The sequence below is a fragment of the Olea europaea genome, chromosome 2 (assembly GCF_002742605.1).
Source record: "Olea europaea var. sylvestris chromosome 2, O_europaea_v1, whole genome shotgun sequence".
Lineage (NCBI taxonomy): Eukaryota > Viridiplantae > Streptophyta > Magnoliopsida > Lamiales > Oleaceae > Olea > Olea europaea.
The window spans coordinates 15,801,720-15,815,439 of NC_036238.1; the positions used below are offsets into that span (position 1 = coordinate 15,801,720).

General features: G+C 30.3%; 1 protein-coding gene and 1 non-coding gene across 2 annotated transcripts; both read left to right on the forward strand.

The window, feature by feature from the left end:
- Nucleotides 1-10,104: 10,104 nt before the first annotated feature.
- On the forward strand, nt 10,105-11,062 carry LOC111375959. The gene is made up of 2 exons (XM_022998885.1): nt 10,105-10,332; nt 10,434-11,062. The coding sequence occupies exon 2, from the start codon at nt 10,470-10,472 to the stop codon at nt 10,908-10,910; it is 441 nt and encodes a 146-aa protein (XP_022854653.1). The 5' UTR covers nt 10,105-10,332; nt 10,434-10,469; the 3' UTR covers nt 10,911-11,062.
- Nucleotides 11,063-13,174: 2,112 nt separating this feature from the next.
- TRNAC-GCA lies at nt 13,175-13,246 on the forward strand. The gene has a single exon. It is a non-coding gene; the product is annotated as a tRNA-Cys (tRNA).
- The last annotated feature ends 474 nt before the right edge of the window (nt 13,247-13,720 follow it).

A 13,720-nucleotide genomic window follows, 5' to 3' on the forward strand; every position in this document is an offset into this window, starting at 1 on the left:
ATATTATTATTAATATTAATATTAATATTATTATTATTTTTTTTTTTTGAAGCAATTGGATTCATGGCAAATTTGGCTCATTGGCAAAGACACAAAACAAAAATTTACACGTCCGGAGTCTGCTTTTGTAATGAATTACGAAAATAAATAACAATGTACTTGAGAAGCTCGTCTATATCCTAACTAGGATGAGTAACCTAAAACTCAAAATGGAAAATTATCTAATTATGTGACACTGCAAGAAGCCAGTGAATGTGTTTGGATTTAAGTTGTAAGTTGGTGCATTTTCCTGAATAATACAAAAGTACAAGTTGTGTTTCTTGTCAAAGTTAATATTCTAGTCTTCTCATTCTTACCTTTTAAGAGCTCTGTCTACTTTCCCAAGTCACACATGAAGTTGCTGATTTTCGAATAGCCAGGTACGTGGAATCATTAACTTCCATTGCTGATAGTCATGATGAAAAACCTCTGTGCCTGTATCCTACATTAAACCATTGAGTCCCCTGTTTGATTGGACAATTTGTGGCAACAGTCAAATTTATTATACAAAATTTCTGATCATCATGTTCCAAATAATATTATACTATATTGGAAAATCTTCCATTATTTTTCTTCATCTACTTTGTTTCAAACATAGTTTACAAGTTGTTTAGTTCTAAAGAGATCAATGAATCTCCTACATTTGTTGAGTATTAATTTTGTGGAGACTGTGAATTCACAATAAGATTGCAAAGCTCAATGCTTAGGTGCTACACAAATTCCTTCAACACTGTAAGTACCTACTAGTCTCCCATTAGAATTTGTTTATGGGTGGTATTCTCACTAATTATTAATTACATAAACCCATATGAATGATCATAGTTTTTTCATGTTTCTAATTTGACATTCTATATTATTTTTAAATTATTCCATCTCTTTATTACCATATGCGGTAGTATTTGGAATTGTGTGGTTATTGCATTTTAACCAGCAAAATTGCATTTTTAAATTATCCCTGAATTTTCATATTGCGGAAAAATATTATTATTATAATTTATTCCTTTTGGATGCTTCATGTCATATCATATCATATAGATAAATTTAATTATGATTCTTGGAATTTTCCAAAAGATATTTGGTTCGTTAAAATTAAGGCTGTTTTAAGCACCATATTTTATACGATGTATGATACTCAAAATGAAATCCGACACTTTCTTTTAGGAAAAAAGTATATGATGTCATTTTTGGCCATATAAATATTTCTAAGAGGCAAATTTAATGTGTGGTTATAACATTTCTTAGGTTTTAAATACATACATACATACATATATATAAAATTGAAAGATGGGATTATTTTTACACTTGACTCTTGAGAACTGATTGGCTTCACATTATTCTATTTGGTGAATGATAGTATAATTATCTTTAAAAGTTACATGTCTTGATATATTTTGAAATATTAAATAAAGAAAAGTTACATTTTAAATACATTGACATAATTCTTCAAAGGCGTGTGTGATTTTAAGTAGCAGGATACTTTTATCAAATATGAATCTGATGAAGTTGAATTTCACTCAAATCTCTTTCAAAGTCTTCTTACTTATAGAACAAAATTTGGCAAATAAAAAAAGAACATGTACTTAGTAGCACTTGTTTTCTTTACACATTCCTTACAAGTTACAACCAATTTCACCACCATGCATATTTGAGAATTTAATTGTCTGAGGTTATAAATGTAATGATTGAATGGAGAATTGGTCCTACCTTGCTGTCCATTTCACTCATTTCTTTCACATTTAACAAATTGATATGATCTCTTGACATTTTTGATTTATGCTCTAGTTTGCAAATGTGATTACTCTTTAGCATTATGACCAATATTTTGCAAATGTGTTTAAAGAAGAATTTGTTAATATAATGGCTGATAGAACTAAGAAATTGTGGGGTTGATAAACATGTGCATCAATGTTCTCCTCATAATGTTTGATCCTATTCAAAGAGATAAATTGTAAGATCATATATTTACTCTATTCAAGCTGGATCTTTTTGAAATACAGGAGTATTAAAAAAAATTCAGATGCATGTACTTTATACATGATTATTCATATTATCATGAGATTGACGTTGCAAGCAAAGTGTTTATATTGAATCTAAAGATTGTAGGCGAAATACATGAGTTGAATGTATGTATCTGCTCAAACATATTGCTAAAAATCAATATTAAAGAATTCGTATGTTTATCCTGCTAAATTTAGATATGTGATATCGATATTTTAGTATATTTTGCAGATGTGCAGGTGAAGAAGAAAAGCATTGCAAATTGATGATCCCAAATTATTGTCCAAAAGGGATATGAAATAAATTATAGTTCATAATGAACATAATAGATCATCAAGCGGGATGGGTTTAAGTCCATAGGGGAGTCACCTCCAAGAGTAATCCAACCTCTGTGATTGAAGATCTTATGAAGAAGATTCAATGTGGTAGAAACAACTCGTACTACGTGACTTGTATTAACACTATTTTATTTGTGCTCATCTCTATGATGATAGTGCTAATAATATTGTGATGTTAGGAAGGATTTAACCGTGAATGAATACCGATGCAAGAATTCTCATGAGGTGCAAGTTCACACCTTTGGAGGACTCATTTATGTAAGAGTTGTCATGAGGTTGTGACAATGAGATTGAGATATTCTCTAGAGACTCTTACTAGAATCAAGATTAGAGCGCATGACCATCAAGAACGCTACTCGCTATGAATTAGACCCTAAATTGATATTGTGTGTGAAAAAATTGAAGTTTGGTTAAAAGAGACTTAATTCAATGCTTAGTCCATTATGATTCCTCAAATGGAAATTATTATTACTAAGTGAGGCTTAAATTCAAAACAGTAAGGAATTGTCGTAGCATAAATGTTAACAAGTTTTAAATTTCAAAATTAAAAGTAATTTTAAATTGCAATTTTCTATTTTAATTTACATTTTAATGCAAAATAAAAACTCATAATTAATGGATTATAACTTATATATAAATTGAATTTATTTCCATAAATGTGAGGGGTTATATTTGTTCTTATAAAAAGAGTGGTGATTTCATTGTTTGATGTAACATGAAAACACATAAAAAACAAAAACAAAAATAAAAAAAAAATAAAATAAAATAAAAACAAAAACATTCTCTATATTTTATACTATATTTCTATAGTTTTGACTACTTGATAAATGTTTATTCATTTATCTCCCTATGATCGTGCCTGTATAAGGAAAATCGATTGTAAGTCACATGAATTTAATCTTGGAGCCTTGTAATGTCGAAAGAACCCATACGAAGAGGAAGCAACACGACTTTAAGACTTCGTACTTGACGTGACTCCCTAAACCTAGCATTTCTAACTCTTCTCTTCTCTTCTTATATTTATATTATTATTGAATTATGTTCATGTTATTTAATTAATTAAGTTAATTGATAAATATCTACACATACATCATCCATTTTTTTTTCCAACATGTGCATGTCTCATTATTTCATTGTCAAATCCAAGCATACATCAATTAGAATGGAATAATCTCCTTTAGCCCTTTAAAATCATAAAGACACGATATGACATGTACACAGTTACTAAAATGCCGAGGTCCATACATTTGTTCTCTTGGCCATGTTTTCAAGACAAAGTGCAAAAGGAATATCAAATTTTGTCTAGGACGAATGAATAATGATTATTATTAACGTATAAGTGAGGACAAGGAAAAGTACTTCAAATTTTAACGATAGACATTAATTTTGTCATTAAATTTCACATGAGCAAAATTATTTTAACTCATAAGAACATCTTCAAGTGACTATTTAAAAATATAAAGAACCCCCATTTTAAAGAGTCAATCCTTAAAATTATGTTTTAATTTACTCTTCAAATTAATATTTTAAAATAGAGAATGCACTCACTATAATTAAATGCATTCAAAATATTTCAATTTTCAATACTCAATATATTGACACAACTAAATACGGTAATCGTTTTACATGGTATACAAATGATAAGTAATTATTTGATGCATTAATGTAATAGTTTTCTATGAACTCGTATATCAAATAATCACCTGTATGTGTATACCATACAAGGTAACTACTGCAGTGAACAATCACAAATAACATTATTCGACCAATATTATTCATCCTAAAAAGTTATTAATAATTTTAGACAAACGTAGACTTGTATAAGGAGTAGAAATATTCTTACCAATTATATAAGTTGGAGCCGTTAATATGTTAGGGGCCTTTCAAAGGCTAAATGAAATTTACTCCACGAGAAGATAATCATGATATATTTGGTTGTTTGGAATCAATTATGAATGAATGAGAAATTAATTATGAAAGTAAGTCGCCTTGGAGTTTGGAACACGTTATTTGTTGAAAAATTGAATTATAAAAATATTAGAAAATTAAAAAAAAATGTCAACCTCACTTGAAATTTGAAAATGATTATTCACCACTAATATCTATAAATTATTTATAAATACTCAAATAACTTTTTATTTATACATTTTGAGTAACTTATCAAGTACTACTCATTTTTATATTTTATAATCCAACCATTTATAAATACTTATATAACATGCTTGATCTACCACAAAAAGTTGGATCATAATCCACATATAGCTGCTATTTGTACAGGAAAAGTTCTACCAGAATTAATATAAATAACATTCGAGAGTTTTCTATTGGACAATGGCCCAAAAAAAAAAAAAAAGATCAAACAGATAGCATCTGTACATTGGCGGACTCAAGGGGGATCACGTGACCCCCCAACTTTTGAGATTTTTTTTGTGTCGAATTTTAATCTAAATCAAAATTAATAATTAATTTTAATAACATATTTCATAAAATCCTAAATTTTAATTTTTTATCAAAATTTACTAAAAATCTGATTTTAATCCCCATCAAATAGGGACAAAATCACAATATAATTTGAATTTTTTTCTCTTTTCTTTTGCTTTATTTTACTCTCTCTCTTAAATCTTTTATCAAAACTTTAACCCTTCGAATTTTTTAAAATTTATCATTAATTTCACTGCAAATTTTCACTTACTAATTAAATTTTCAATTAATTAGAATCTAAATTTGTATTTTCTCGTATCAAATTTATGTATATAGAATGTGTCCGAAATGATTATATCCAATTTAACTTATATTTAACGAATTGTGTTTATTTGATTGATTATTAGTATTGAATATTGGTTATATATTTTTCTTTTCGACTATTTGAATTGATTGTTTGTATCAAATGCACTATAAATTTTTTAAACATAAATATATATTTTTTTAATAAGCAAAATATTAATGAAGAAATGTTTTCTAAATATAAATTTACATTTTCTTGGATCAAGTGTAAATCATTCAAAAATATTCAATTTGTACAAAATTTGATTGTACCTCTAATTCAAAATATCTATGTTTGCCCTTGCATGTGTGTCAATTTTGGCAGTAATTCTTTTGTACAAGGGGAATTACTTAAATCCACACATTTATACTTTGGGCCGATGCACAAATCCTAGGCTGTGGGATTGGGATAGGCTCAACCTACTATACCATAATATATAGATATAAAATATATATTTACTTATAAGTTTACTTTTAAATTGGTTTGATTAGAACGTGGCAAGTAACGTTAACATTTAGTCGTGCGGCATAATAATAAGTGAACAGAACATGTCACGTGTTGATGACGATCATTTTTAGATAAGGTACGCTTCTTTTTAATACTTATTTGTTTAACTCTGCCTTCGGGGCATATTCCAGTAGTGCAAAAGATAGGAGTAAGGTCATTTTAGCCTTACTGACAGTTGCAGTGTGAGGATTCGATTCCTGAGATATGGAATTGAACTCTTTGTGGGCATCAGTGTACGGGCAAGCTCTTGTTCCCTAACCTGTTAAGGCACATCCCGAAATTTATCTTATTCACGATGCTCCAGAGACGAGGTGGGTCAGGACGGTGGGAGCCTCAAGGTTGGGGTTCAACCTTTTTATTTGTTTAAGTCTCATCTTTTGAGAGAAATATATTTTGTGATAGTGATTTTTAAATAAATGTATGATAAAAAGGTAGGAAAAAATTTGGAATTACTTATTAAGATTGTTTTATTGGATGAATATGTGTTTAAAAAAAATTTAAAGAAGAGTAAGAATAATATTATTTAGTACTACTTTAACACTGGTCTAAATGATACAGAGACATTTAATAATGGGTTCAATTAAATATGAGGAATTTTGACTTATTTAAAAAAAAAAAGGTTGAACCCTAACCTTGAGGGCTTTCACTACCCCGTTCCTAGAGCTTTGTAAGGGAGGTAAATCGCGCAATGTGCCCCAACAGATCAGGGAACAAGAGTTACCTGTACACTGCGCCTACAAGGAGTTCAATTCCATGTCTCAAGAATTTAACCCCCACACTGCGACTGCCAGCAAGGCGTGAGATAACCTCACTCCTGTCCTTTGCACCACTGGGCTATGTCCTGGAGGCTGAAATTATGACTTATTTAATAGGACTTATGATATGCTGATGTCTAAATTGATGTTCAAAAATGCTGATACTAAATAGCATTATTTTTTTAAAGAATGAGGGTCAAATATTGACTAAATTAGATTTTTTAGCTATTTAAACCTTGTAAGACATTAAAGTTCCATTTGATGCACCATATTTTATTGTATAACTAATTTGGTAAAATTAGAATGAATAGGGGACTGTTTGGGAGTGATTTTTTCTACCAAAAAATTGATTTTTTGACCGTTATTTCACTATTTCAGCCGTCATATTTGACTTCTTCTCTCACAGGTGGACCCCACTTTTCTCCTAACGATCAAAAAATTAATTCTCAAAATCACTCCCAAACAGACTAGATTTTCTAAGACAATTCAAAATAATAAAGAAAAAGAGGATTTTCATAAACCTTGCCATTTTTATCTTTTGCTAGGAAAACCTTGTAAGGTTTAAATAACAAGAGAACCTAGAAAAAAAAATCGAAGATGCCACATAAGGTTATAATATTTAGAGTATTTTCGAGAAGCTCTCTATATTTAAAGAACACATTTTACAATTTATATAACATCTATAAATTTGGAGAGTTGAAAATTTTAAATAGTCCAGCAATCTATTTATTTTTAACACTTAGTTTTACTATTTTTAATAAAATAATATTACACGTAAATTCAAATTTTTTTCTTATTTTTAACCACACTTTCTCCATTAATCTATTATTCCAAAATGCATTCTTGAAAAATAATGGAGCTCAAACATGTTCGTATCTTTTATTATTTGCCAACTTCCGTCCACATTTTTACATTATCTCTCTTTATGTTTTTTGTATATATCATTTGAACAATGTTATTAGTAGTAGTTCACTACAACAATTACCATATGTAGCACACATAGCAGGTAATTATTTGATATATGAGTCAATAAAAAATCGTCACATTAATGTATCAAATAACTACATATCATATGTGTGTCACGTAAGACAATTGTCATGGTGAATGACTACGAATAGCATTATTCTTGTTTGGTAAGAATTTTGATAATTGATTTTTTGACTGTTAGAAATAAAGTAGGTCCCATCCGTGAGAGAACAATTCAAAAATGACGATTGTCATAGTGAAATAACGGTCAAAAATTAATTTTAATTGATTTAAAATCTGTATCAAACAAGCTCTAAGCCTTTGTATGGTCCACATTATTTTCAAAATACATTTTTCTCTTTTCTTTTTTGAACCACATATTTTTCAATAAAATAATATTACACATAAATTCAAAACCTTTCATTATTTTTTAACCACGCATTCTCTATTAAATCACCATTTCAAAATGCAATTTTGGTGGGGTGAGGGGAGGGCTCAAACAATCTCTAAATAACTTTTTAAAAATCACGACGAGTGGTTAATTATTTATGTATTTGTTTGATAAATTTTTAAATCATTTCTAATTTGGTCAAACTTCATTTTCAATCGCACATGTCAATAAATATATAAATATTACTCACTTATCTATCATTCATGTTCATTTGTTTATAAATTCTTTTCGAAACGGGATACAAACTTTATAACTAACATTATATTTATTCCTTAACACTCACAAGTCACGAACATGAATAAATATTTATTTCCAACAAAAATAAATATCACTTTTTTTTTATATGATTTGTATTGGTTCTTCATTTAAAGACTTTTTCAATTCAATTGGTGATTAGAAAACGCACCGTACAAGTTAATGCTATCTAGTATTAGTATAATTAGAACACCAATTTAGGTGATTATACTTAATAAGTTCAATTAAATGAATCATGTGATATTACTTTTATGTGAATATATCATTTAGCCTCTGTTTGTTTTTCATTATTTGGCCATTAAAATGAAAAATATGATCGTTATCCATCACATCAAGTCACCATATTTAAATTTTTATCTCTTGTGTGGGGACCTATCGACTATATTTTTCATTCTCATTCTTACATTAATGAAAAACATACGGGGCCTAAATATCATTCAGTTGTCACTTAAATTAATGTTTAACATTAGCGATGTTAAATAACATTACTAATGTTGCGGGGTAAAGAACATTTACAAGACATAGGAAAGAATAAGGAGGGATTTGCCTCCCGGGGCACATCTCAACTGGTGGATCAATCAACATTAGTCTTACTTTCAACGGCAGGGTGGAGGTTCGAATCTTGGTGGGAACCTGCGGTCAGATTTATTTGGTATGGAGCAATCATTTTGCAGTAGGATCTCTTGTGCGCAGAAGTGTACAGGCGGTGGGGAGAACCTGTGATTCAATTGACGTATAGCCCGCGATTTATCCCCCCAAGGTTCTAGGGGCAAGGATTTTGAGAGTCCAAGATTTAGTGTAGTGTAAGTTGGGATACTTGGATATCAAAAAACAAAAAAGGAATAAGGAGGGAGACCCTATTTCCATGTTCGAATCATTCTGCCTGTGAAACCACCTGAGCTTAATGCACCCAATAATTCTAAACACGTGGCCCTGTTTGTCCTGGGCACGTGGCAAACGGGGCCCATTGCCAAGCAAAACTCGCACTAATGCACCTCAGATCTCCACACTGACTCTGACTCTTCAACTGCAAAGTACAACACACCTCCACGGGACGAAAAATCTCACCAATTTGATGAGTAGCATTGGAAAAGCAGTTCTGTCCAACTCTTGTGGTAGATTATAATATTAATTTAAATTTAAATTAAAGTCCATAATTAATTTTAATAATACATTTTATGATATTTATAACTTTTCAATCACATATTTAATCAATTTCTATCAGAATTATTAAAAATAAAAAATAAAAAATAACTACATCAAATTAGGAGGACTAAAATTCATCATCGAACAGAACTCGTATTTTTGAAATCATCTGTTTAATATCATATACGTCTCATATTGTGTATCATGCATTTATATAATTATATTTTTAAATTAAGCATTTTAAGGATGTTTTTGTTGATAAAATGATTTGGTTTTGAATTAGGGTTCTCTCAAATTATTTTAAACTATTTACTTCAAAAAAAATAAAAATAAAAATATTTAAATAGAATCATTTACGCTCTTCTTATTATCTAGTTTAAACCTATCGTTAACGCTTGCTAGGACTACCAGCGCTGAAGTGCTCATGATCAATAAACTCAAATGGTTAGATCAAAAAAGATGTTAAAGTAAATGACAAGCCTGTATTAGTAAGTAATTTCATCCACGTTCTTAATCAACATAAAGTATGCAATAAAAAACGAAAACTAAAAGAAGAAAATAATAGTGTCATCTTCTCGAATATCACCAAGCCAGATTTGATGAATCTGACATTTAAACAATTGATAACTCGATTTCGATCTTAAACTTGATTTGGATGACAATGAGGATCTAAATTACATGAAAATTTGAATTGTTATTACAAAATGATGGGCTCCACAAACAAAATTTACTCAAGGCTTGTGAAATTTCACCTCGAGTAAATATCACGACCAAATCTTGAATTTTCTATAGCGGTCAACACTCATTATATAAATCACCAAATAAAATCCCACTTTAATCACGCAAATCTTATCTTAATAATGACACTTTTTCAAATTATAATGACTTTTTAATACAATTTAATATTCTCTCCAACGTCGTCTGACTATTGCGGAGTCACTCGAGTATAACTGATCAATACAATCAGTTTCACACACAAAAAAAGAACATTCCTACAGTCGTCGGACTCTTCTTCTATCTTCCTCCGCCGGATCCTCAGCCCGATCCGCCGTGTTTTCTGTGTAGCCCTGCCGTTGACACCCCAACGCTCACCATCACCCACGCTCTTTTGAGGTTTTTTGATGATTCCTTTTGTGGGTTCTGTTAGATTATTGCATAGAAACTGAAAAGTATTGAAGAATATTAAAAATTTGTTTAATTTTTATGCTTCATAGGCGGGTCAAGGTGCAGGTGAAATAATTGGTGAAGGAATGACTAGACAAATTGTGCTGCGGGCAACGCTGTCATCGGTGTACAGGCGGAAACCGCTACTGAAAAATCATGGCTGCTCGTCGAGAAGCGGCGTAACATGTGCGGAGGTGGCAGGTGGGACGGCGGCGGAGTGTGCAGCAGTGTGCTGCTGTTGCCCATGTGGGTTGGTGAACCTCCTGGTATTGGTGGTGTACAAGTTGCCGGCAGGGCTATGCCGGAAGGCGTTGAGGAGGAAGCGCCGCCGTAGACTGATCAAGAAAGGGCTTTTGCCACCGCACCAGTGTGGATGTGACGAGAGTGAACTCCAAATCCAATCCATATCAGAACATGGCGTAGAATCAGATTCAGACAGGGATATAATTGAACTAGAGAAAGAAATGTGGGATAAATTTTACAGTGCCGGCTTCTGGAGGAGTTCTTCACGAAGAAGTGAAATTTGAACTGTAAAAATATTATTATAATTTACTTCTGTATTCTTTGTTTTAGTTTGCTTTACTGTGGCTTTCTGGATTTGTTTTTCCAGTCAAGTAGAGAACTGTTGTTTTTTAGCCAAAATTATAAATTTTATTATAAACAATCACATTTTAATGAATCAGCTAGAATTATTAAATTCACTTATGTACAATTTTTTTTCTATTTATTAATTAAAATGTTTATAATTTCTTGTCAACGGCTTAGCTAAAGTTACCTTTTTTTTTAATGAAAAAGTTAATTTAAAAAAATAAATAAAAAATCTTAGCCCTTGTCTGGAAGAATTAAAATGATAATTTAGGTGACGAGTCTTGTAGATTGTGTAGATAAAAAGGATTGAGTAGATGTGCATCCGATAAATGTTTAGATACATATTCTGGAAAAATCATACGTAAAGGTTATGTAATGCAAATTGCATACGAGTTGATAAACTTGCAGTTGAATTGCACGATTATGGAGATGACAAAATGATCCGTTTTGTACTGCTCCTTACTAATGGTAAACAGGGTGGAGACAGTGAACATGATTTACTCCTCAAATTCTCTAAGTCTCTTCTGAAATTTTTATTTCATTAATTTTATTTTTACATTTATGTTTTTCAATTTAAATGGTATTTAAAAAATATATAAAATATTATTAAAATAATAAATAATTATTTTAAATAGCAATTAATGAGGATTTTTAACTCCGTTCCTTCTCCTGAAAATCCCTGCAAACTGGGAATGAAAATGACTATTCGCCCTACTGCAATCCCACACCAATGTCTAATCAAAGAATAAATGGTACAAAAGAAATTGTCCAAGAATAAAAGAACAACTTTATAAAGTTAATTAAGGATCACGATAAAAGCACTCACTACCTTATTATTATTATTATTATTATTATTATTATTATTATTATTATTATATATATATATTTATATATATATAANNATTATATATATATATATATATATATATAAAATTGATAGTTCCCAATTGCTATGTTTACAATTTTCTTCCAAAACTCGCTGAAAACCACCCAACATGCCAAATGATCGTTCGACATACTTCAAAACAGATTGTACGTGACTTATTAGTACCATGTGATCAAGAGATATATTCGCCACCAACTGAATTGAGTCACTTAGATGGAAATCAATTCATTTGCTGCCTTATTTGAATTTCGAGTCTACGTGCCCGTGCCATGTCTATATCAGTTCACTACCAATACAATTATGAGTTGAGATCTGTTATTCATTTTTGTCGTCCATCCAATTGTAAATAGACAAATCATGAAAAATTAAAAATTGATGACAACTTTAATTTTTCATTATGTGTCAATTTACAATTGAGTGGGCAACAAATTGAATAGTATAAATAGACATCAAATCTCAACTTTACAATTATCGCCCACACCATCGCATATCTATGTGACTTGCACCTTTATCCACGAAATGTACCCGCCAAAGCACGTCTCTACCAATTTCCGACAAGAGAGCAAGTCATTGCCCATGCCATCACAATTTCAACCATCGAGGGATTGACACACGGGGACAAAGATCTCTAAGGTAATATACTTTAGAATTTTGATATTTGCACACCAGTTTTGATATGCCGAGGTACATGCCCCTCACATGAGGAAGGGCCTACACCCAATAGAAAATAGCATGGGCCCCCTTTTTGTGAGGACGCGTCTGTGTACGTATAGCATAATTGTATACTTTAAAGGGCGCAAGATGCAGACCAAAGGCGGATTCAAAATTAATCTACGTTTCATTTAATTATTATTTTAAGCCAAACGAAAGTTTTTGCTTGTCAAAAAATCTATAATATATAAAAAGTGTAAATGAGTGAGAAGCATTCGATTGACCATTTTATCCTTATATTTTTTATTTTAGGATTTAAGAAAACTGATTATATTGGATCAAATATTCACAACATAAACATTAATAGTTGAGTAGAATAAATTAACAATTCACAAAGAAAATCTCGATTTTTGAAACAATTCAGCTAAAATTGAATCAACCTAATGCCCAATTGTACCAATATTATTTTCGTAATTATTTTTTATTTTTTTTTAAGGAGCTTATGATATTTTACAAGAAAAATTTATAAAGGAATTGATTCGTCAGTCTAAAATTTTCAAAGCTAATTAATATTTATATTTTTCTAAAAATAAGTATATTTCTATTTAATAAATAGAAAAATGAAAAGTGAATTGATATACTTATGTTCAGGTGAAACATCACCGGGGGTCCATAGCTCAGTGGTAGAGCATTTGACTGCAGATCAAGAGGTCACCGGTTCGAACCCGGTTGGGCCCTTTTATTTTTCTTTTCAAATTTCTGTTTTTGCTGCTGTCTAGAATTTAATTGGAAACGTGTTTCTTTGGCTTTTGGCATTTAGATTTCAAGCGGTTTAAATTGAATTGCTTTGTTTGTTTTATTATTATTATTTTTTCTCTGAAAATAACAACACTATTGCATATTGAGGAAACAAAGTTGAAAAGAAAAAAAAAATATTTTCTTTAAAAATTCAAGGTTCAGGAGTTCGACTACTGGAAATTGAGGAGATGGTCGATTTAATTTCAATACTTGAATTAGATATTGTATCTTTGAAAAAAATTCAATAAAATTCAGAAAGTTGGGAAATTTGTCATTAAATGAAACATTTGGGGCATTTAAGAGGGAAATGTTGAAAAGAGGTGTAAAAACGTGTTGGAGCAGCGTAGATTTGGTTATACTTAGAAATGAATCTGCGAACAAAATTACATGAGAGAAACATATTTCTTTGTGTAG